At 34.6% G+C, this 24091-nt stretch overlaps 1 protein-coding gene and 1 non-coding gene across 6 annotated transcripts; one reads left to right on the top strand and one right to left on the bottom strand.

The window, feature by feature from the left end:
* The first annotated feature begins 2223 nt into the window (after nucleotides 1-2223).
* On the top strand, nucleotides 2224-2296 carry Trnar-ccu (transfer RNA arginine (anticodon CCU)). Its single transcript has one exon. It is a non-coding gene; the product is annotated as a tRNA-Arg (tRNA).
* A 2422-nt stretch (nucleotides 2297-4718) lies between these two features.
* LOC133173164 (protocadherin-9-like) lies at nucleotides 4719-21928 on the bottom strand. Of its 5 annotated transcripts, none has more exons than XM_061308113.1 (5): nucleotides 17701-17859; nucleotides 13570-16810; nucleotides 8197-8296; nucleotides 5990-6630; nucleotides 4719-5174 (listed from the first exon to the last, which is right to left on the bottom strand). In XM_061308113.1, exons 2-4 carry the CDS (start codon nucleotides 16207-16209, stop codon nucleotides 6350-6352), a joined length of 3021 nt encoding a protein of 1006 aa, XP_061164097.1. In that variant the 5' UTR covers nucleotides 16210-16810; nucleotides 17701-17859; the 3' UTR covers nucleotides 4719-5174; nucleotides 5990-6349. The 5 variants fall into 5 exon arrangements, with proteins under 5 accessions (XP_061164097.1, XP_061164096.1, XP_061164094.1 ...); XM_061308112.1 differs by lacking the exons at nucleotides 4719-5174; nucleotides 17701-17859 and adding exons at nucleotides 12776-13414; nucleotides 21911-21928 and having other exon boundaries at nucleotides 6610-6630; XM_061308110.1 differs by lacking the exon at nucleotides 4719-5174 and adding an exon at nucleotides 12776-13414 and having other exon boundaries at nucleotides 6610-6630; nucleotides 17697-17859.
* Nucleotides 21929-24091: the final 2163 nt, after the last annotated feature.

The raw sequence follows: 24091 nt of genomic DNA, 5'->3' as shown, positions 1-24091 counted from the left end.
TTTTCCCAATAGTTGCTTTATAATAAATCTCGTCGATAAAAGATAATAAAATCCATAACTCCTGGTCATATGGATCAGCCAAGCGATATAGCGATAAAATTTACGAATTTTCTACTTATCTTCCGAAATCTAGCCCATTCTAAAAAGGTCATATTCCGGTTTGTAAGTCCTAAAATGGCCATGGGCTTTCGTCCGCTCAAATTTCTGAAGAATTCATGAATATATTTCTGAATATTATTAATCAAAACTTGACACTATCAAACATTTATTCAACTTTCATTTTTTTCTAACTATACACCTTAATCTCAAATTACAGATTCTATGTAAAAGGCCTGCAGAAATCCTCGATTTAATGATGCATTACATTGTAATTTTCCCTCGGACTCTGAAAATCTATGCATAAATCGACAGAAATTTGACTTAATATGTTTTATTTGAAAAATTTAATATTGAAAAAAAAAATAATGATGATGTTTATCATTGTGTGCACTTTTGTACTTTTTTCTAAATAGCCATCTAATTTTTTTTAAATTGAAATGACAGATGGGGACAATTTTGCATTAATTTTCAATGGCTTTTCTCTAATCTAGTGTCTTATTCATAATGTCCGGCTGTGGGTGAAGAGTTGAGCCCACGAACAAAGCGTTTATAAGATTACTGTCACTGTGGTGTCTCCGATTATAAGATTTAAAATTAAACAAGGGAAGCCGAGAGAGAGAGAGCATTCAGCGTCACTTATAATTTAAAAAAAAAAATCATTTTTATTAATAAAATAATGAAAAACAACATTTTCATGTGAAATTTAATCTAAATATATGAGTTTCTTTCGCGTGCCTGTGTTTTAGATAAATACACAAACCCGCGACCGCAATCAGATCAAATTTGTGAAATTGAATTTAAATATAGTCATAAAATCACATGCTTTATTGAACTCTGTTAAAAATAAGGTTAAACATGAAGGGATAGACGTTTCTCTTTCATTTTCTTTGAAAAAGTATAAAAACCACAATTAGGATACCGAATAGACGTGAAAAAGGCGAAGCACTAGCAATTAAGATACAGTATATACAATAAATTCAAAGGACTCTGCTTCTGCTACCAATTTTTAGTGACTTGATACTGTGCAATTGCCCTATCTTTCGATCTAATGACCCATCTTTGGCATGGAATGACCGCAACCCAAGATGAAAATGTCCGAAAATTACCGTTTGTGATTGCCAACTTGGCGTTAATTTGCAGGTAGGAAAACATACTTTAATGCCCCATGCTGTGTGGTGAGTTATCGAAAGTGACAAACTGCAATGTAACAGATGTTCCAAACGGAAGTTTCTCTTTCTCTCTCTCTTTCTCTCTCTCTCATGTACACCATCAATGACAAACGGAAATTTAAACTTTTTACTACTGTTCGTTATGTAACTTTTCCTTCCAGCAGCTATCGCTTCACTTGAAATTCACGGCGAACGAATAAATGTCAAAAAGTTCCAACATTATGCCTAATCCTTCTGTATCCCCATTCTCTCTCTCTCTCTCTCTCTCTCTCTCTCATGTACAACTTAAATGACAAACGGAAATTTAAACTTTTTACTACTGTTCGTTATATCATTTTCCTTCCAGCAGCTATCGCTTCACTTGAAATTCACGGCGAACGAATAAATGTCAAAAAGTTCCAACATAATGCCTAATCCTTCTGCATCTGACGCCGTGCACCTTGTTTTTTTCATCATCCAGTCTTGGTGGGTCGGCGGATATTTATTTTGTTTTATTCTAGGATGAGTTGTTAAATATTTATCCTCATGTGCAAGGTATTTTTCTTTGGTGTTTTCCCTGTTGGGTCACGGGCAATTAATTTCGTTTGCGCTACACTACAATTTAGATGAACAAATCCGTTAGACTTTCGTGATTGTTACGTTAGAAGAATTCAAAATCAAATTTAATAATAAAAAAACTGAATATTCCTTTTTCAATTACTTAATAAGAATTAAAGTGCAATTTTAAAAATGTATTGCTTCATTTATTTGAGATAAATCAATTTCAGTGCAAAGAAAGTTTTTAGTTTGCTTTTTACGCTGTTTAAATACTTAGAGAAAGATTAGATTCAATTCCCGCGTTAAAGTAAACTCCTTTTGTGTAAATTCTTGGCTACGGTTGACAGACGATAAGGGTTTCAAGTGGCATATTCAGTAAGTATTTAAAACCACATAATCTACGCGCAGGAATTCCAACGCCCGCGTGGCCCAATGGATAAGGCACCGGCCTCCTAAGCCGGGGATTGCGGGTTCGAGTCCCGTCGCGGGTAGTTATTTTTCCTCTTTCTTTTCTGTAGAAAAGGAGCCACTACCTTGTCTCGACATTCTAATCAGTCATATAGGTGTAAGCAGATACTTTTTACCCTTTTTTTACCCTTTTTCTTTTTATAGAATAGATTTCTAAACTGAGAAACACAATTTCTGGTCAGGCACCTGACGTACGGATGGTGTGCACAACTGAACGACCTCTACTACACACCCCCTCCCCCGGTGATTTTTTTAAAGACAAAAATATATGAATTCTTAGCATATCACATACATTACTGATATCTGATATTTCCAATTTATTATACTTTTAGCGATTGCCACTCTACCGATATATAAAAATACATTCCAACTATTCATTTATAGATATTTAAAAAAAAAAAAAGAATGAAAATGAAGGGATAGACGTCTCTCCTTCATTTTCTTTGAAAAAGTATAAAAACCACAATATATTTCATTCAAACACAGTTGACAAATTGTCTGGGGTAAAAAGTTGATCTACATTAAAAATAGTAGCATCTGCAATATTACGCCTCTTGTTCTAATTATACTAAGGCCAGGAAAGATTTTTCGATAAGTTTTTGAGATTTGATAAGGTTCATATTGTTGACACCCATACTTCACTGTGGGGGGTACTTCACTAAGTGTTGCTGAAAATGAATATCTTTTTTCCATTGTGCATTCATATATTCAGCACTCTGGCAGATTTAAATGATAAATTATAATTGTTTATGTATTGCATTTGCATATCACAAATTTTCTTGCAGTTTACAAATTCATGTTGTGAGTTTATCAAATTTATTTCTAAAACTGTGTAACACATTTAACTCAAACTTTATAGACTTTTCATGTAGGGAGAGGGCGAAATAAGTTTTAAGAACTTGTGCCCAATCCCGTTGTATATATATTGCAATAAAATATGTTCAATTCAATATTACGCCTCCTCAGTTTAAGGGGATATTACCATGAAAGAATTTTCATTCAAAGGAATCTTAGAGTTAAGATCTCGTGTATTCTATTTTGATCAACATTTTTAAAAATATTTTTTTTTTATACATGTAGGTTTTAACAGCTCCTGTATGTAGGTTTGTGAGTGTAAGTGATTCTCTCGGGATCTTTTATGAAAAATGTAAATATTTTTTTTTCTTTTAAATAAAAAATTGGTAATTTTAATAAAATTTTGTAATGCTTAATTAAATTTGGTAAATCTTTTTGTTTTTTAATGAAAGTTCAAAGGACTACATCAATTATATACACCCAACTGTGGCTGGCTATTAGTATTGTAAAAAGAAAAAAAAAGGCAAATGTTCCAATGTTATATTGTCATATCATCTATTAAAAGTACTAGTGCAACGCATGAAAAAGAGCTTTAAAATTCCGCTGCTATCCTCGGAGGAGGAACTTGATAGAGTTTGTGGGGTCATTTAGAAGGATTACAAAGAGTTAGCTCTTAATATCTGAAGATGGGCATTTCCCCATCCTATAATTTACGGATATTCTAAGGAAGTCCATCGCTTTGATGGTAATTAAATGCGAGTAGATTTCTGTTTTTCATTCCTCTGGGGCCTCTATTATCTGTAAAATATGTAGAAAACGAATCTCTTGCAAGACTTAAGAGGCCCGAGAAAGCGGGGGGGGGGGGGGCTGCCCCCACTAGAATACAATCTGTGTTTTTATAAATCTCATAGTCACTGTCAAAGCCCCCCCCCCCCCCCGCTCCTCCCTGTTCCGCTATTAGAGGAATACCAATCTCTAAATTCATATATTTTTTATTCAAAAATGAATTAATATAACGATTGTATTTAAGGCACGTTAACCTGAAATCGAAATTATTTCAATTGAAAGGGTATAACATGAGCTTGTTTTTAATTTTGTAACAGTTCGCTCAGGTCAAGTTATTGTTTTACCATTTCGATGTTAAGAGATGTAAGACAACAACCCCCCCCCCCCCCTTATTGAATAAAGAATAATTCTCTAGTCTAAAAATATTGTTTTTAATTACGTTAGATGTATTAAATTTTGGTAACAGAATGCAAGACTAGTTTACCTACAATGTAAAATTTAAAACTCACCCTCAATTAGAAGGGGTAATTACAAAGAAATGGAGCTTTCTTCTAGAATTTTATTTTCTTTTTTTGAAAAGCTTAAGTTTGCTAGTCTTTAAAAGCCTAGTCGTATTAACAGTCCGGGGGGGGGGGGTTATTTACTTGTAGGTGGGTGAACATGAGAGCTTGCCTTTATCATCCCGTTTCAAGCTGTCACAATTTCTAGTCTTCATCATCATGTTTAATGCAGTCATAAAGTTGCATTGGATAAAATTTTTCGTAACTTCTTCAAAATCCAGTTTCTATAGATTTTTCAAAAATATATTCCGTTTTGCCTGTATGTTATTTTCAATCCTATAAATATTGACAATATCAAACAATATTCAGAGTTTTTAGAAATATTTTATTATTATCATCACCTAAGCAGACTCTAATAAAATGCGTAACATTAATTATGCTGCCATGATTTTGCAGTTACACACTTCCTATCGCATTGAAACTCATTCAATCAGCTATAGAATATAAACACGTGACATTTTTATACATATATACATATCATGTCATAGGAAATGCTCTCATTGAATACAGATGTACACATTCGCATCATCACTTTCTTCACATTACATTAAATATACAACAAAGTAAACGAATTATTAAAAGTTTGGCACTTCTAAGTATTGTGTCTGTCCTTTAGAAAACTGAGATCATATTTCAAGGGTTATTCCCCTTTAATTGACAAGTCAATGAAGATTTATGATCTTCAAAAAAAAAAAAAAATTTACTAGTTATACAGGAAAGATTCCTCTGCTACGGGTTTTAAGGCCAGTGAGTCTGAATTCTGAAAAAAGATACAAAAAAGTATTTAATGAACTTTCTGATACACTTCAATAATCTATAATGCAGTCATTTGTATTGAAAATCCAACACACTCTTCCTTAACGATATACATGTACCCAAAATTAATGAAGGTAGACAGACAAGAATAAGCACTGAAAGGGGGAGGAGGTTACTAATCTACCTAAATGACTTTAGAACTATTTAAACTTAAGATTTAAAAAAAAAAAAAAAACCTGGACAGTACTTCTTATTCACAACAATGTGAAATGCCAGATAAACTTAATTAAGAGAGATGTCTATTGATTGGAGGTGCTTTATGCATGGATCTAACAGCTATGTATACATTGTATCTTGGACACCTGTTCTTATTAAAATTCATAAATAAATGATGAGGTGCGGACATTGAGAACAAACACTATACACCTTCTGTATAATATTTCACTGACCTAGAATGACAGATTGATCAATTATTGAGGGTGCTAGAAAGTGATATGGGATATACCAAGAACAAAATGAATTCCCTGGCTAATGAAAGCACATTCTTCCTTTTTCAAAAGTAGTTCAGTTAGCATTAAAAAAAAATGTCCACTTTACTTATTACAAGGGAATGAAGATAGTTACAACTAATGCATTACTGCATTTTGATCCTATAAATATACCACATTTAAATCAAGTAAATATTTCAAACAGTTTCTGTTATGAAAAATCTTTCTAAATAATATGGATACAAAATAATATGGATACTTGATTTTTTTTTTTAGTTTCATTCAGGATTAACAGTCTGTAATTATCTAAATTCACCCTATATATACTTACAATGCTGCTGGCATCCTCTTCAATTGCTGAGTGCATCAAGTGGAGTTGACAGAGTCTATAAGCATTCTTTGTTTCTGAATTCACAGGCTGAAAGAGCTTCTCTCAGTGATCTCTTCAGATTTCACAGCCAATTCAATTGTCTAAAGTATTTGTTATCTAAATCAGCTGAGAATTTCACTCTGGGACTCTCTCAAGTAAATAGTTTGGCAGTCATGTAAAAGAGTTTCTCTTTGTAGAATCTGGTATCAAAGGTATGAATTACCTTTGACTTATTCAAAAATTTAAAAATAAAACAAATTTCCTCCAACTGGGAGTCAATATAGCACTTTTTGCAAATCAATTTTGCAGAAGTGTCCTGGGTCAAACCACACAGTCAGAAGAGTGACCATCGGTCAGTCCTACGGAAGTGTTTGTATCATATGACACTGATCTCCCATGATATGTTTTAGTGTGATCACCAGATGATCCTTGATGCATTGGATCTGAATACTGGTAACCGTGGTGGCTGTTTTGGCTGCCCCCGGGGTGGGGGAGGAGGTGGTAGGAAGGGGGGTTATTTTGAGGTAGGAATGTCTGCATGGGGGCATTGTAGCTTCTTTGGTGGGGGTGGTACCAGTCTTTTTTTGTGGAATGGATGTCACCTGTAAAACAAACAGAAAACTAAATTGGAGGAACATCACAGACATGTTTTCACTATAAAAGTCAAACTCAGGAAGCTTCTGTATTTTTAAAACTTGACAGAATCAGATTACACCCATTTATCAGATACTAAATTTAAAGTTCTACACATAATTTAACTTTTTTTATTGGTTTTCTAATCTTGAGCAGTTTCTAATCACAGCATCCCAGGATAAACTAAGGCAGTAGCAGTACTAAATTTTCCTTTAAATATTAAGTTTTTTTTTTAATTTACAGAATTTTAATCAGGTTGTCATTTGTTCATCAACCTTAGGGTAATTCACTGTGGCTAATGGCCAATGTAATATCATTTCCCATAGGTCCTAGTTCAAGTACTGATTTATCAAATGAAATTTTTCAATAACAATACATTGTCAAGAACAAATGCCAAATGAAGTGATTAAAAAAAAGAAACTGTAAATGCATGGATCCTAAGATACATCTTTTTTTCCCCTTTAAATGTCCTTTGCAGAATGTCACCCAGTGATATCACAATTAAGTGCTATCACCTTCTGAAGTTGTCTCCGTCACCCATTCAAAATGCATGTCATGAAATAAACAGCTTAGTTTTCTGAATTTTCTAACATTTGATAAGCCTAACACTGAATTAACACAGTGAGGATTTTACTTTCTCACAGGAATTTAGTGATTTATTTATTATTTACAGTCAAGTAGGAAAGAAGAAATTTTTCATTCATTTGATAAATATCATTATTATATTCTTCACTTGAAATCGCATATTCTGTTCATTAAAAACAATTGAGAATTCATACATATAAATGAAATAGCTTCAAGTAACAGTTTTCCTTGAATTTCACTTTTCCACACTTCACTAATAGATTCTGTGTTTGAATTTGTGGAATTTTGAATTAAAATTCTTTCCGGAAGCAAACAGAAATTGCCGAAGTCCATTAGACAGAGGCTTAAATAAATATTAGATGTTATAATACTATTCCAGTAAATGGTGTGTAAGCACACTTTGCGGTAGGCTACTGTAATATTTGTATTGCGTCTGTGTTTTTCATGTTTGATTCTGTAAACAAACATGGTGTTGACACAAAAATAGCCAGATTTTACACCTGCTTCTGTTGAGGTAAAAAGAGGTGTCAGAAAAACTGGAATGCTAGACATCATAAATGTTACATTTATTTGTCTAAAATTAAGTAACTGGTTGGACAATTAACTTATCTCGAAATCTGCCCTAAATTTCCCAAAAAGTTTTGTTTGAAAAATGTTACATTGTATTATTATCTTCTAATTTTTGAGACAAGTTTATGAGATTTTAAATTTTAAATTCCATAATCATAAATCATTGATATAAATCCTTATATTCCTATTACAAGTATTTTTTCTGAGCTTTGTAAATACTTTTTGATGGTTATATATATATAGTTACATGCATCATGACAGTGTGTCTATACATTGTAGTGCCATAGGTTTTTTCTCCGCATGATCTGTAAAATTACCAGTTTGACTTAATGCCCCTATCTTTACGGATTATCTACTGGTCAATTTGATGGTTCACACACCTGAGGAATTATGGTTCCGCGAGGTATTGAGTTCGTCATCGGATCCCCCTCGCCCACTATCACTGGCCGACCCCAAACTGTGAAGGTCCTCCACCTTCCTCTAAAATGATAAAAAAAGTCATGAATAGAATGTGTTAGAAAGTTAGATTTTCACATTGATAAATCATCATTGATTTTTTCTTCAAGATAATCCATCACAGTTTAACTAAAGGAAATAAATCAATTATTGAAATTCTGAGATAAAAGGTCAATGTTTATCTGAAAGAAAGTACAGGATCTTATTTGCCGTCAAAATTTTCAAATTAATAATCGGTTAAAATCCTGCTGTGACATATTGGGATGAACAATATTTTTTTTTAACTTGGGGCAGTTTTTGAGGTCTATGTTCGGAGTGCATCAATATAAGCTATCAAGTTTCTTTTAAAAGAAATCTGCTCATTAAAAATCACACAAACTGAAAAAGTCAATATTAGACACTCGTTAAAATCATTGCTGTAGGTGTTGAGAAACAAGATCTTCAGTCTAAGCTGGCTTCCGACCAATTCATTAACAAAATCAAAGTTTTGTTAAAAAAATAATGAACTCAGAGAAAACATGACTCAGAAGGTTAACACAGAACATTTTTTGGAAACTATCTGAATTCAGTTATATTTTAAAATTTCTCTATATTGAACAAGTAAAAAATATTTTAAAATGTATATAGAATAGATAAAAAAAAACAGTTCATGCAAATATTGTAAAAGATGTGATTTAACAGATCAGCTAAAATATACTCATGCATTGTACATATACAGGTACAAAGAAAATGTGAAAAAATAGAGGGAGTTTTGAGTATAATTGATATATTAATCATTACCTATTGTACCTGAAATCCAAAGCAGATGAGAAGCAGGTGAAATCAGAAAAAAGACAGGACATAGAAAGTTAGAGAGGGCTAAAAACAACACAGGACAAAACCGAGGGCTCTTCTCAAGTATCTTATGACACAGTAACAGACTCTGGTGAGACTACCCAGTGAGTTTCTAAATGTCCGGTAATGGTGTCCGTCACAGTCACTTAACATTTTAGCCTGCTCCCTACAGGTCTCTCATCCATGTGCTATTCTACTTTTTTAATGACATTTTCTTAAATCATGGAACTAAACATAATACCTATTGTCTAAAGCATGAGGGAGGGTTCCGGATAATGGGCGATTGAATGGGATGAGTTTTATTAAAAGGCACCAACCATTTTTTTTCTCTGAAAAGACACATTAACTATTCCTGCTGATTAAAACTTTTACATTAATGACCTTTTGGCTTCCATGTCTAGGTTCCTTCAGTGGACACTGTGTGACAAAGCTCTTGAAACCAGGATATTACATGGTGATTATCCATCACATACAATAAAGAGTTTAGAGGACCCCCTTCTCGACAAATGGAAATTTTATGAGGATTTGCTCTAAACTTCTTTGCAGGAGAAAGCCATATCATCAGCACCCTCGGCTGGAAACCATATCAGTGGCTCGCACATTTATTTCATATTCCATTAATATTTATAGGCTTTGATGTTCTTTCCATGTTCTATCCAATTTTTTTTCCTCTGCTTGCTTCATGCTTGATGTTGTAAAAATTAATCTTGTTCGGGATTGGGGATAAATCCTTGAATTAGTTAATTACTAGATATACAGTAGATAATCTGGGGTTTCCAAAGATCTCAATTTTTCTTATGAAAAAATTTGTCTAATTCTCCCACAAGTTTTCTCAGATACCAACTGTTTAGAGTTTCATAAATGGCCACTGAGGGTAAACTGTGAGCATTAAAAAATATGAGCAGCATCAACACCTGTGGTATACAAAAGTATAAATTTTCAAATACACTAGGAGTAATGAGAAAGACAGACAAGATTATCATGTTTTAACAGATATCATAATATCCAGTTTCACATTTGCCAACAAGAAAGCTACCTACATTGTAGAAGTAAAACGAGATAGAAACATTAAATGCAAGTTCCAAAGTCAGTTGAGCATGTTTTCACAGCAGGTGTGTGTTTGGACTTTGATACTTGGGAGGGGTGCAGAGACAGTCTACATGTTCAATTATCCCCCATCTACTTGACAACCCTTTTTCGCCTGTCTATCATGCCATGGCAATGTATCAATTTTGTATCATTTACAGCATATAGTAGCAGGTGAAGTCTGTCGGATTCACGATCCACAGAATATTCCGATTATATTGATCCCTTTTAGATTTCCTGCCCGAATTCAATGCTTTATTCAGGGATTTAAATCAGCAGGAAAATTCATTTGGACGCATCACCTCCCCAAAAAGTTTATAAAGCACTGACCCACATGGCACACAACCTCACAAACAAGGGCAAACATCAACCCATCTCTACACCAGTCATTAAGCCTATAATTTACATTCAGCAAACTTCTAGTCAAAATTTTCAAACTCATTGTCTCCTGTATCAAATCTGATCACATTGTGCACTACATGCTAAAATTTCTTCACTTTTTATGACTTAACAGATTTTAATACAATTGTATAAATCATTTGCTGCCATTTGATGTGAAGTCATAATTGAGGGTCACTTCACTTTTATAAAACTACTTTAGAGTCATCTATTCCAAACCTATTCATTAGAAGAGCAAACATATTTCATTAGATTTTCACAGACAACTTTTCACACTTTGATTACCAGTCGTAAAATGAGAATAATTTGGAAAATTGCTGTTACAAGTTTAGATTTTTATGCTTGTTTTATGCCTGTCATACTGTCGATCTGTCTGGAGGAACAACAGATTCCATCATTAGTGAGGGATCAAGTGATTTTTATGTCCCCCCCTTCCACTATGTCCAAGGAAATGGCCCCTCAGTGACAAAACCTCACTGAATAGGTTTCCCCTTCGAACTTTTGAGGTATCTTAGACTACACGTTTGGGAACTGGGTAAAGATAGCAGATGATTTCTGATTTTTTTTTAGCATTCAAACAAAAGATAAAATTCTCATAAATCATCCTCAAACTTCTGAAATGAGTGTCATAAAGATGTGGAAGCATCAATTAGGCCCTGAGAGTTAAAGCAGAATTCATCTCAACTTCTCTGAAAATTTAAAATCGCTTTCAATTACAACCAATTGCAAGGTTTTTGCTAGGAAGTTCAAACATGCATGACTTCAAACATCTTTATCACAATGTTTCCATGTTTCTTTTCAATCGGGAAGAAAGTGATCATTAATCTTTTTTTGGAGGACAATTTCAACACTTTTTGTCGGCATCTGCCTGATACTTATAACCTATGCGCGTCATTCTTTAACAGTTCACTACTCCCTGTTTTTTACTTCAAGTTTTCAAACGATGATTTTAAAGAATTAGGTGGGTTCAATGAGGAAAATCCGAATTCTGTTAATCTTCTGCACGGTAGCAACTGGGCAGATACGGCATTTACTGGCAGACGATCACAGTACAAGGAAAGACAGAATGATGTGAAAAAATAAAACCCCATTAAAACAAACAAAATATCACAGAGAGATGAAATGTTTCATTGCATTACAGGTGTCTAAGAGCACTGACTGATCTCGCTAATTAATAGAAACAATCTATTTGACGTGTTCATTTTTTTTTTCTCACATTCTTGAAGAAAACTCAAGTGAAAGAGGGGTACATTTTTTGCCAGGAAAATTCTTTGACTATCATTTATCTTGATGTTTAAAATAAAATTGGAGTATTTATGTATTTGCTTATATATCAGATCAAGAATTTGTTTTTACGATAGGATCTATAAATCTTGGTTGACTAGAAGCACCATGTTCCAAGGCTGAGTCAGGCATAGAGCTAAAATTTATTTCTTATGTTATTTAGGTAAGACAGATAAAAAGTACATGTCTGTGTTTTTATGGACCTATTGTAATAAAAAGGAAGTTAAAAAGATTAAAAGAGTTGAGCTCTAAGGTTTAGATGTTTACAAAAACAGAACTAAACAGATCTTTATCCGTTGGGCTTAGAGCCTTGATAGGAGTTAAGGTTTCATTGAGCTTGTCAATTTCTCCTTCACATTATCTCACTGAAAACACACAGATATAGACAGATTCGCTACTGTTTTGCATCACTGTAACTGAACGCCTTAGTGGTGGTATTTAAGGTGGAATGCTAATTTGACAGACTTCCTCAACTTATTGAACTTGGAAGATAATTTTTCAACTTTTAGGAGGGCATCTGGTGACTTTATTTTGGCTTCAAAAGCAGAAGAACAGAAGCATTTAAGACAACAATATATGCTTTAAGTAGGATCGTACTTGCTTTGATATCTTGCAGGGCAGTAGGTTTAGACAACAAGGCGATAATTTCATTCATACTTACAGAGTGATTGACAAATGAAAAAACATTAACCAAAAGGTTAAACTACAATTAGAGATACTGCATCACAAGATCACAGCAGTCTAAAATCAAAACTTCTACAGACGGCACACCTGTCACCAAGGCAACTAAATAGTGACATCATCACAAAATACTGACATCATCACAAAAAGGAGACAACTCTCAACAAATAAAATCATCACTGCAAGCCCCACACAAACCAAGAGATGGTAAAATTATACCTAGACAGAAATCTCAAATGGTGAGACAGGTCTAGTGGAGTGGAGGAGAAGGCTGCCATTGGTCATCATAAGTGGTCTGAAATTCCTGGTAGCCCTGCCTGACCTTGGTGGAATTGGAGGCTGACTGGTATAAGATGATGATGGTGGATTATATAAATGTGGCTGTGAAGAAGACTTTGTCTTTAAATATGGTAAACCTCCCTGTAAGCCTTGCATTGTCTTTGTTGTATATAACTTTTCTGTAGAGAAGGTTTGCTTTGATGTAGAAGGTAAGGTTTGCTTTGGTATGGAAGGTGAGGTTTGTATTGCTGATGATGGCCATTTTGGTGAGGATGGCTGATTTGCTGATGATGGCTGTTTTGCTGATGATGGCTGTGTTGCTGATGATGGCTGTTTTGGTGTGGATGGCTCTTTATAATTAGGTAAGGTTGCATTCTTGTTTCTGAGGATACTTTTAGGTGAAAGTTCAGGGCTTACTGGTGTAGATGACCTTGATGGTATTGGACTGGATGCCTTAGACCCTGTCCTAACTTCTTGCTCAATAAAAGGGGAACAACCTCTGGTCAAATCGGGGGGATTATTTATGAGTTGCTGTGCCATCATTGGAGGATATTCAATAACAATTTCCTCCTCCAAAATCTGATACAAGTCACAAGATCAGTAAACAAAATTTACATAAGTTCACAAAGAAGAATTAGACAAGGAAAGGTAATGTTAGTTAAAAGAACCTTAGAAATCCCATACTGTATTTCCTTTCATAAAGTATTATTATATTCAGGGAAAAATAGGCTTACCTCCATGTCGTTATCGTAGGTGAACTCCTGACCCTGAGTGGTGACCTCTGACACTTTGTCCACACCATTCTCCAGTGAGAAGCTGACACCTTTCTTTTTCTTTTTCTCAGATATGGATTCCTCGCTCGGGGCTGCAAAAACTGTGGCCGTGTTTTCCAACACGCCTTTGTAAAAGTTTTCATTATCCGGTCTTTTACTTCTCCGCTGCCTATCACTTCTTCTGATGAAGACTATGACGATAATTATAGCTAATGAAATAATGATTGTCACAGACACAAGTATAGCTACTATGATAATATTGCTCGACTTGCTCTCCAGCGGAGAAGAGTTAGAACTCAGGATCCTGATGTTGAGGGTGGCTGGTGTAGAAAGTACAGGGTTTCCCATGTCCGAGACAAGAATATCCAGTCTGAAGGATTTTCCAACATTATCCTCCAGACTGCGCTTCAGAAAGACTTGTCCTTTATCAGGGTGCAAGTGAAAATGTCCAGAGTCATTTCTCCCAACGATTTCGAAAATAAGATTTGAATTAATACCAGAGTCCAAATCATATGCTCTGATAACAGTTACCATGGTGTTCACCACTGTATGCTTGTCAACATAAATGGTGTTGTTTAGATGACTAGGGGAGGTAACCACTGGATTATTGTCATTTTTGTCATTTAGGTTTATAGTTACCACTGCAGTGGTCACATGATCATTGTCTTTGGCTTGTGCAATAAACTCATAACGATTCTGGACCTCTCTATCCAGTACACGGTCAGTTTTAATGTAGCCTCCCGGAAATATTGTGAACGGAACTGAATCTGGCCCAGTGAACGTGATGACTGAATTTTCTCCCTCATCATTATCAGTTGCATATAGAATTCCAACCTGTGATCCTGCAGGAGCATTTTCATCCACAGAAAACATGTAATGGGTTTGATTAAATGTTGGCTTATTGTCGTTCTTGTCGAGGACGGAGATGATGACAGTGGCGGATCCAGACAGGGGTATATCACCCTGATCTTGTGCAATCACTACAATAGAGTAAGAGGAGGTATTCTCTCGGTCAAGTCTCGCTTGAGTACGAATGATCCCACTCTTTTCATCAATGTAGAACATGCCATTATTACTTTCACTGAGGGAATAACGAAGATCAGCATTTTTTCCTTCGTCTTCATCAGTTGCTTGGACATGGACAATAACATCACCAATATTGTTGTTTTCCATGATTCCTGCTGTATATACAGATAAGTCAAACACAGGAGCATTATCATTTTCATCCTCAATTTCCACATAGAAGCTAGCAGATGTGTTCAAAGGAGGGCTGCCAGTGTCCTTACAGAAAACTGTCACATGGATTTGTTGGTAGAGCTCCCTGTCCAGGGCTTGATCAACTGTCACCTTGAACTCCTTGTTTTCAAGCCTCTGCAGCTTGAAGGCAGGATTGTTAATGTTACATGAGATCTCTCCATTTCTTCCAGTGTCAGGATCATCAACAGCGATGTGTGCCACCACAGTCCCCCTGCTGGCAAACTCCGAGACTCTGGCAAGAGAATCTGAAGACAATAGGTTAAGGTTGATACTTGGAGGGTTGTTGCCAACATCCAGCACTGTGACATTGACCAGAGCTTGAGATGTGAGAGGTTGGTCACCAAAATCACTAGCTTCCACAATTATAATATGCTTTTCACCTTTAACATATGTCAGTGGTTTTATCACTGTTAAATCACCAGTGGTATTGTCTACAGCAAACGAGCTTAAAATAGTCTCGGACTGGTGAGGACTTAGGCGGTAGAATACTCTTCCATTTTTTCCATCATCCAGGTCAGTGGCCCTAATAGTGAGAATTACTGTTGATAAATTGACATTTTCTTTGACTTCAATGTAATAGGTGGATTGTGAGAATTTTGGAGAATTGTCGTTAACATCAGTGATGGTGATATTGACTCTCAGTGTACCACTAAGAGGAGGTGATCCTCCATCTCTCGCAACCACGTTGAACAGATAATTGTCTCTTTGTTCTCGGTTTAATGCCTCTTTGACAAATAACTTGACGATTGATGTGCCATCCAACTTCTTCTGAAAGTTAATTTCAAATGGTGTGTTATTGGGCATGACTTCGTAAGTTTGTAACGAGTATATGTCACTGGTGTCCGCATCTCGAGCTCCATCAATCGTGATAGAAGTTCCTACAAGGACAGATTCAGAAATCACAAGATCTATGGATGGTTTGTCAAAAACTGGAGGATTATCATTAATGTCATCAATATACACATAAACGGTCACTTTCTTAAAGAAACTCGTCTTCATGGACTGAACAGCTATGTTTAATTTTATAAAACATATGTTGGTAAATTCACACAATGTTTCACGGTCAATGGCCTGATTTGTTGTCAATAAGCTAGATTGATTGTGAATGTTAAAACTTGTATAATGAGGGGTTCCTGTTGTTAGGAAACTGTATCGGAGATGAGGAAAGTCCCCTTCTCCTACAATTTCTATTAGCTTGGCAGCTTCTGCAACGTTTCCTACCGTCCTACCTAACTCGTCCCCCTCCAGTAGATGATACACCACATCTTGTCCGAAAATGAAATTACTGCAGGCTAGAAGAAGCACAGTTCCAAAAAAACACACTTTAATGTTGCCAGACTTCATGACTAGTGTTAAAGTTTGCAAACACAAAAAATCTTCAAGTTTTAACTTAATTTAATTAGTTTACATCTGGTTGTATGAAAATCCTTGCATTAATTCAGAACAAACTCAATCCCCTGGTGCGAAACTTTTAGCTCTGAAATCCCTCATGAGAGAAAAGAAAAAAGGAATTTAAAATGAAAAATCACAGGGAACTCCTCTGGAAATTTCTTCAGATGACACACGGATGGCTCTTACTCAACTGACCATTTATCCTGAGAGGCACACAGGTATATACAGAGAAACCTTAATTCATGATAATGATCATTACTGACTTCCAGATGTTAAATGTCCAGTTTCTGATCTCTCTACCCAATACACCCCAGAGTAGGAGGATGATCACTGGAGTATGTCCCGTAATGATTCACCTGGCCCTGCCATCATTGTTTCATGGCTTGGTTGACTTAACCTGGGCTGGTACTATCTTTCTATCAGTATACTATATCTGTTAGTGTTTCTGTCACTGTATTTTAATGTCCCTTGATCTAACAAGCCCTTGGCTATTGACGACAATTTTTCTGTGGAAATGACAATCCTTCAAAATCAATCATCAAATAGTTTAAATCTGAAAAAACAAAGAAAAAGAAAATTAGTCAAACATTTACTTTTTAAAATCATTCCTATGACAAAATATACCAATAAAACATATTTCTTATAAAATAATACATGTCAAAAGGCTATAATCATAAAAAAATAAATTTTACATTGAAATCTTCACATCCATAGTAAATCCAACCAGATAATTAGACTCCTAATGCATTATGTTCATTATGACTGCAGAGATAATAAGATTAATCTGTTATGGGACACTAAGTCTACACTAAGTCATGCCCTGATTGATATAAAACTCCTGTATCACCCATCCATCCCTTACATATCCTAAACTATAGGGCAAATTTGCCCAAATATTTATCCACTGCTGTGATTGATCTTCAGGTTAAGTGAATTTTACAATAATGTTTACTCTCAAAGTTTGCACACATTGCCAGAGTCTGCCGTTAATCCAGCTCTCAGAAAGAAAAACCATTTCCAGAGTTCCGCTTTTTTTTGTCAGAGGGAAATATTGCTGTTTGTATTAGAAGTGTTAAATTAATTAGAGTTAAGGCTAAGATCTGACCACTCTGGTGCTTCCAGTCTCGGGGACACAAATGTCAGTCCAACTAATGTCCACTCTGAATTGATTTAAACCGATACAAACCCATTAATGAATGATCAAAGTAGGTATTACTGACCATAAGCCATTCCATCAATTTTTATTTAATTTACTTCAAAACAGGGGATCACATACTAAAAGTCATTGCTAACAGGACTTAACCCAAACCTAAACCAATGCTGAAAGTTAATGTTAAAAACATTTCTGGGAGCTACGAAAAAAAAATTGAAAAGCTCAGCAAGATATTAGAAGTTGTAAAGAGAGTGAAACGCAAGGCAAACTATCGATAGATAAATACCTACGGAGATTGGAAATAATTCACTTCCCAATACACAATATTCTTTTATCCTTGTCTCTCACTAAAACTCCTACAGCCTGGGTGATTTAAAACATTTAATATGAAATAGTTTCTGTGATGAGAAGTAAAAATGAACATCTCCTTTCATAATTAGTGGGCGCACTCCGTCAATAGTTGTGATAGCAGGAGATAGCCTACTAGCACCTCCCCCAACAAACACCATTGGCCAATAGAGCATCAAGCCGATGGGGAAAAGCACATGGCTCTGTTTTGGTTCTTATCAAGAAAAACAGACCACGTCCCTTCAAGGCAGATGTGTACAGAAATGATTTAATAAATCCCATTTAAATTAAAAATTTTCCTTATTTACCTCTGAAGTTTAAAATTTCATCTACCTTGATACCGAGTATGTGTGGCCTACTAAAGGTAAATATTTCCTTTTGTCCAGCATTATCTTAGAACCAACATATGCTTCATAAACGAAAGAAATTGATTGGAAATTTTTAGTCTGATGATTAGAAGAGATAAAAAGACAATTTGACAGATTTCCTTTATCCTTTCTATCTTACCCTAGGTCCACTTAATGACCAAAGTCGAGAACTATCGCAATATATCATTCCTCTTAACTTTGTAACATGCAAACAAAATTTATCCCCTTTCCTTTAAAAACAAACTTCTTTACTGACCATTACAAATTAAATGTGTTTCTTAGTTCTATATTTTTACTTACAAATACAAATGTTTCTATTACAGCTACTAATCATCATAGTTAAATGAACTCATGATAATGTATTCTATTTATCATTTCTTGTATGGAAAAACTTTGTTCTCTAAACATCTTATATTTCATTTTTTTTTCTGTATATTATAAATTCGGAGCATGCCCAAGAAAAAGACACCATGATAATAGGAAAGATTTTGAAATCCAGCATCCAAAAATTTATTGCCTTGTAAAAAATGGTAAACCACACATATTGATATGGGGTGAAAATCACACTGACATTATGCAGCATATCTGTTATAATGACTGATGGCCTTAGAGAAAGATCATATTGAGCTCAATTTATCTCTGACACCCATATCAGACTCTCTGCTGAGTGAACTCATGGAGTTCATTCTCAGCCTGTGTGAGTGAGAGTTTGGGAGCTCTGCAGGATTGGAGTCTTTGGTGCTGTACTGTTTTGCCTGACCATCCACTCTTTTAACTGTCAATAATTATAGCATTTTATTCCCCAAAGACTGGTCAATTAATAGAACATTGCTCCCCGGGACCTCCCATGAAAGTCCAGTAAAGTTAGAGAGATCAGAAGTTAAGGAACTGTAAAAGATTCTGAAGTTGTTGTAAAGAGATTCCAGAGAAGGAAGACACTGTTGTGATTTCTCATGCTGATACATTGACAACAATAACAGATTAACATTGTATAGGTGTACAAGTAGCCTGATAAAAAGGGATTCCCTGTATCATAAACATGCACTACATGGAAAGGGGGGAATTCTCTCCAGTCACCTGCTAGTCATACATCCAGGATTATCTCCCCTGCTGATCTTACAACAACATATCAATACAAGCTCTGGACAGTTAGCAAGGCTACCAGAGCCATCAAATGTCAACCCAAAACTCTACAAACTTAGAAAAACAACTAAAGGAATTTACTTTTTTTCTCGTTCAAAGGGATATTGAGGGATGATTCTCATACTTTGTGGGGGCAACTGTGATTAGTTTCTGACATGTTTTCTGTAGCTGGGTGCAGGAGCCATTAATTATCAACACAGGGGCAAATATTTCCTGTAGCCCTGGTGGAGTTAAGACCATGAATTAAGGGGGGATCAATTTTCTCTGGTGTGAGCCACTAAATATCATGAATTCCTGATGGCTCTATGGGTACTCCTAATCAAGAACTTAAAAACATATTTCGGTCTTTGCCTATTAATACAAATAACTCGCCATGATGTATAAGTGATTCCTTTTATCATCAAACAAAATAAAAGAAATGTGGAAAACATTTTAGATACATTTGAAAGTGCTAACTACATATTGAAAATAAAATCTGCACTGCAAACACATCAGAAAATCATTTAGAAGTAATTACTCATACATTTGGCAAATTCAAAACATTACTTACAGAACTAAATTATCAGACTAAATTATTCCACACAAATTCCCAAACTGTGAATCTATGACATCATTGAGTGCTTCTTTAAAACAACTTTCCCTATTTTATCTCTCAGTGGGAAACCTCAAGACAGAAATCTCCTATACAAGCCTATCAGTATCCACGATCTCGGAATCCAACAAAAAGTGACAGTCCCCTCATCCAATCTCATTACAAAACTGTCCCCCTCGCCTAGCGCTGCAATTGTTCCGCTAATCGGAGTGATATTCCATGTGTCATTATCTTTCTCACATTTTGTCAATATTCACACCATTTGGCCAGCGAAGAGTAAAAAGTTGAATGAAATTCAATCCAGGATGTGTAACTTTTGTTTCCTTTAGCAGAGCAATATGTGCCTACATTACCCAAGTCTTGAAGTCATACAACCTTTTTTTCTCATGCTAATGTATCCTCTCTCCCTGCTGACAATGATGGCCCTGGTTCAACTTTCACATCTGGGTAATCCAGGAGTGATCCGATTCAATTTTCTATTGTACCATCAAATTACAATTAAATAGGACAGAATTTAAAGTATATCGTGTACACACGGATTGTTGCTACAATGTCATGAATGACAAGCAAAGTTCTATCTACCAGAATCTCTCAAAACTTGGGAGGTCATTTGAAGAATGCAACCTTGATAGTGAAAACATTCCAGAATCTTTTGATAACAGCAAAAGAAACAGTTTGAAATATCAACTTTTGAATGTAAAATTTGCTCAACTGAAATAAATTTATTTTGGTCTCAATAGAGCATAATCAGTGAATATAAACAAGATGTGAAATCCTTATTCAACATGAGAAAAATTTAGTTTATTTATAGAATATCTAATTTGACTTTAGAAACTACAAAAACTAATCAATTAAATTTGAGTCAATTAATACTTCATATAAAATAATTACCTCAAAGATAATTATCCTGTGTCGAGAAGACCACACACTTCTTTAAGATAAGTCAAGAAATTCAACCCCAGTACCAAACAACTAAATCTCATAATGTGATCATATCTTAACATGATAAAAACAAAATATTAAAGAAATATTTTGCCTGCAACTACAATATCATTAACCCCTCATAATGGCCTGTATCATTTATACAGTATCCAAAGGGCAGAAATAGCTCATTTATCAGATTAAAAACCTGTGTGAAAATACTTTTGAGGTGTGAAGAACAAGGCATGGCTACCTTTTTACTGTTACCCAGTGTATAAATCATTTATGGAGATATTTTAAGGAGGCAAGAGATAACATCAAACAATATTAAATCCAATTTGATAGAATGAACAAATGCTGATGTAAAAAGTGGATCCATGTTAAGTATGCATGTAGCCATTTCAAAAAAAAAAAATGAAATTTTAAAAAAAAAATTAGTTTCCTTCTACTCCTGAAATGTTGAAATTAAACTTTTCAATTTTTTTTCTACCTGGTTAGAAATACACAATGAAATATCAAATATAATTATAGATTTTGAAAAATTGAAACTTTTTAACTTACCTGAAACTTTCTATCTAGTTAAGAGTAACAGAAAATGGTTCAACATACCACTGATGAATGTCCTATATATCGGTAACTCAAAAGTGTCAGTCTCGCACAAAATGCATCACTACACATCTATTTGTCAACAAACAACTCCAAAAGTAAACAGTTTCGGGAAAAAACAGAACTTTTTCAGTTTGTAAATTTTGTAGTCATTCCATCACTGCCCCTCTGTCACTGACTAATTAACACCATGTCACCCCCAACAAGACAAGCTACAACCCACAGAAGCCTTTGAGAATGGCATTTTGTTCTCTGATTAAAGAAATAAATTGATGCATATTCTTAATCACTGACCCAAACTTTGATGTGCTTTAATCAATTCCAAGTGTGATTAAAGCTGACAATGGCTCTCACAGTGGGCTGGTTAATTGAGTCGATTTAAAAATTGGAGAAACCCTTACAGATGTTAAAAACTGTGTCTTGTAGATAAGTCCTCAGATTTATACTGAGAATTTCAAATTAAATCAATATTCTTCAGAGAATTTTTTGAATGAATTATAAAATTCTGAGAAATTAACTTACTGTCAAATTGAACATCCAATACATTGTTAGTCCAACTCAATGAATGCATAGCAAAAATACACTTGAATCAAGCTAAAACAAGCCCAGATATATACCCTTAGTAAAAAACACAAAAGCATACCTTAGTGTTGATACCCTGATGCTTATAGTTATCTCTTGTCCTCCCTTCATTGAACACGACTGATTTAAAATGCGTAAAATAACGGCTTGTAATGGTAACCCATTGTGACAAATTTTTTATTCACCCTAAACCTTGTCAATAATGAGATACCCCAATGTTTGGGTACATTTCTTGTTATAGGTTGGTACCAGTTATCAAATCTTCGGCGTGGTACTGATTCTATTAGGCCTTTAAAATTTATTGATAAAATCGTAATTTTTGTGTTCCATGTATTCGCAATCTTCATCAGATTTCAGAACACTGAGTAGTCGGGTTTCGTGGTTAAGCGTTTCTGATTTACTGAATAATTAATCTATCTTATCCCTTTTCAAATCGCCACATTGCTGTGTTAAACATGGTCCATTGGTCTTTTGTTTTGAACAAATTGTGAAATAAATTCCTATAATTATCAGCTTATTTATAATATGCACATCTCATTTACAAATGGCTGGTTTTGAATGAGTTCCTTAAATGATTTTTCATCACATTCAATATAAACTTGATCTTAAGATTATATGTTTGAACTGTATCATTTTATCAATGACAACATTTTTAGGGTCTGACTTAATTCACATAAACTCTAGCCAAATTAAAAAACATGATTTTTGTCTCCATTTAAAAAAGAAATCAAATTCCATTTTCCAAACTGTGGAAGATTATGACCCAGTAGAAATAGTTTACCTCAGTATGTTCCATGTCAAGACTTGAATCAGAAAGATTATTTTTATAAAAGTCTGTCTACATATCTTGAGAATATAGAGAAATGTTTAATTTTAAAACAGCTGCATATGTATAGAAGCAGGTGGAGATTGACAAAATGCAAAAGACAACAGAATTCACAAGAAAAATTACACAGTTGTAATTCTAGTTATTTTACAATATATACCTCTCTAAATACCTCCAAGAAATGGCCAAAAATCTAACTTTGAAAATTCCTAAACATAATATATTCTGAAATGAATGAGACAAATTGCTTGTCTGGAAACACCAATGCTTAAAAATTACAAACTCTCAGTAGTGCTTCCTAAGGGGATATCGGGAATCTCAGGGAGAAAAATCTGATATCTTCTTCACACACTTCAGCACTTCATAATTGTTAGGATATCAAAGGAAAACTAGTCTAAGATATCTTTACACATAACACAAGAATAGAACTGGTCACTGTAAAGTCCTGGTGATACAAACCGTGAATGTTGCCAGTCTACTTAAATATAAAGAGAGTGATAATTTTATAACTTAATGATAATCAAATGAATACCAAGGGAAAGTTTCCTCATTGCATGAAGACAATTTTGAAGATTACCTAGAATGAACATGAGATACTATGATAAGATGATATGGATGCCCCTGAAATCTTTGATGTATGGTTTCCCACTTCCCTTTAATTGAGAAAGTTTATCAAAGTGAGTCTTTTATTGAAAGGAATTAAATCCAAAGTCATTTGTTTATAAAGCAAGAGCCATTTTCTCCTAAAGCCAACAGAGCACACATGGAGTTGATCAAGGACATGGACCCAAACTTGTGTTCCAATAAACAAATTTATCGCCAATAATTCTTCCCTGACTGTTATATCAAAGTTGAGACGTGCTGTTGGAGAGAGATCCCTAGGCATCTATTTAATGCTCTTCCAAAATCTTTGCGAGTTTATTTAGCTAATATTGTTTTTAATAATCGCCACAATATGTTTTAAAACATGTCTACTTCCAGACTGAACATTATGTGTTGACTGCAAACAAACTCAAAAAAGGTACATGAACCCAAGTCTAATTTTAAAAAGACTTGGGCAATTTTTGATGAAAAATTGTTTCTTTCCCAACACCTCTTTCACATAAAATATAGACTAGATAGATGCCAAAATGCTTGGATTATCAGGTAATTATATTCTTATACCTTGATCTTTGCCTTGTGGATTTTCCTCACATTTGATGTTGCTAATTTTATGGCTTTGATATACATGTACAAAAATATTGAATGTGGGGGGAAAAAGCTAAAAGTACAAATCTAAATTTATTTTGCTGTGC

Source organism: Saccostrea echinata, unplaced genomic scaffold (assembly GCF_033153115.1).
Source record: "Saccostrea echinata isolate AGI-Se365-2 ecotype Australia unplaced genomic scaffold, CSIRO_AGI_Sech_v1 ptg000056l, whole genome shotgun sequence".
NCBI classification, from domain to species: Eukaryota; Metazoa; Mollusca; class Bivalvia; order Ostreida; family Ostreidae; genus Saccostrea; species Saccostrea echinata.
This window is presented reverse-complemented; position numbering and strand designations above follow the sequence as displayed.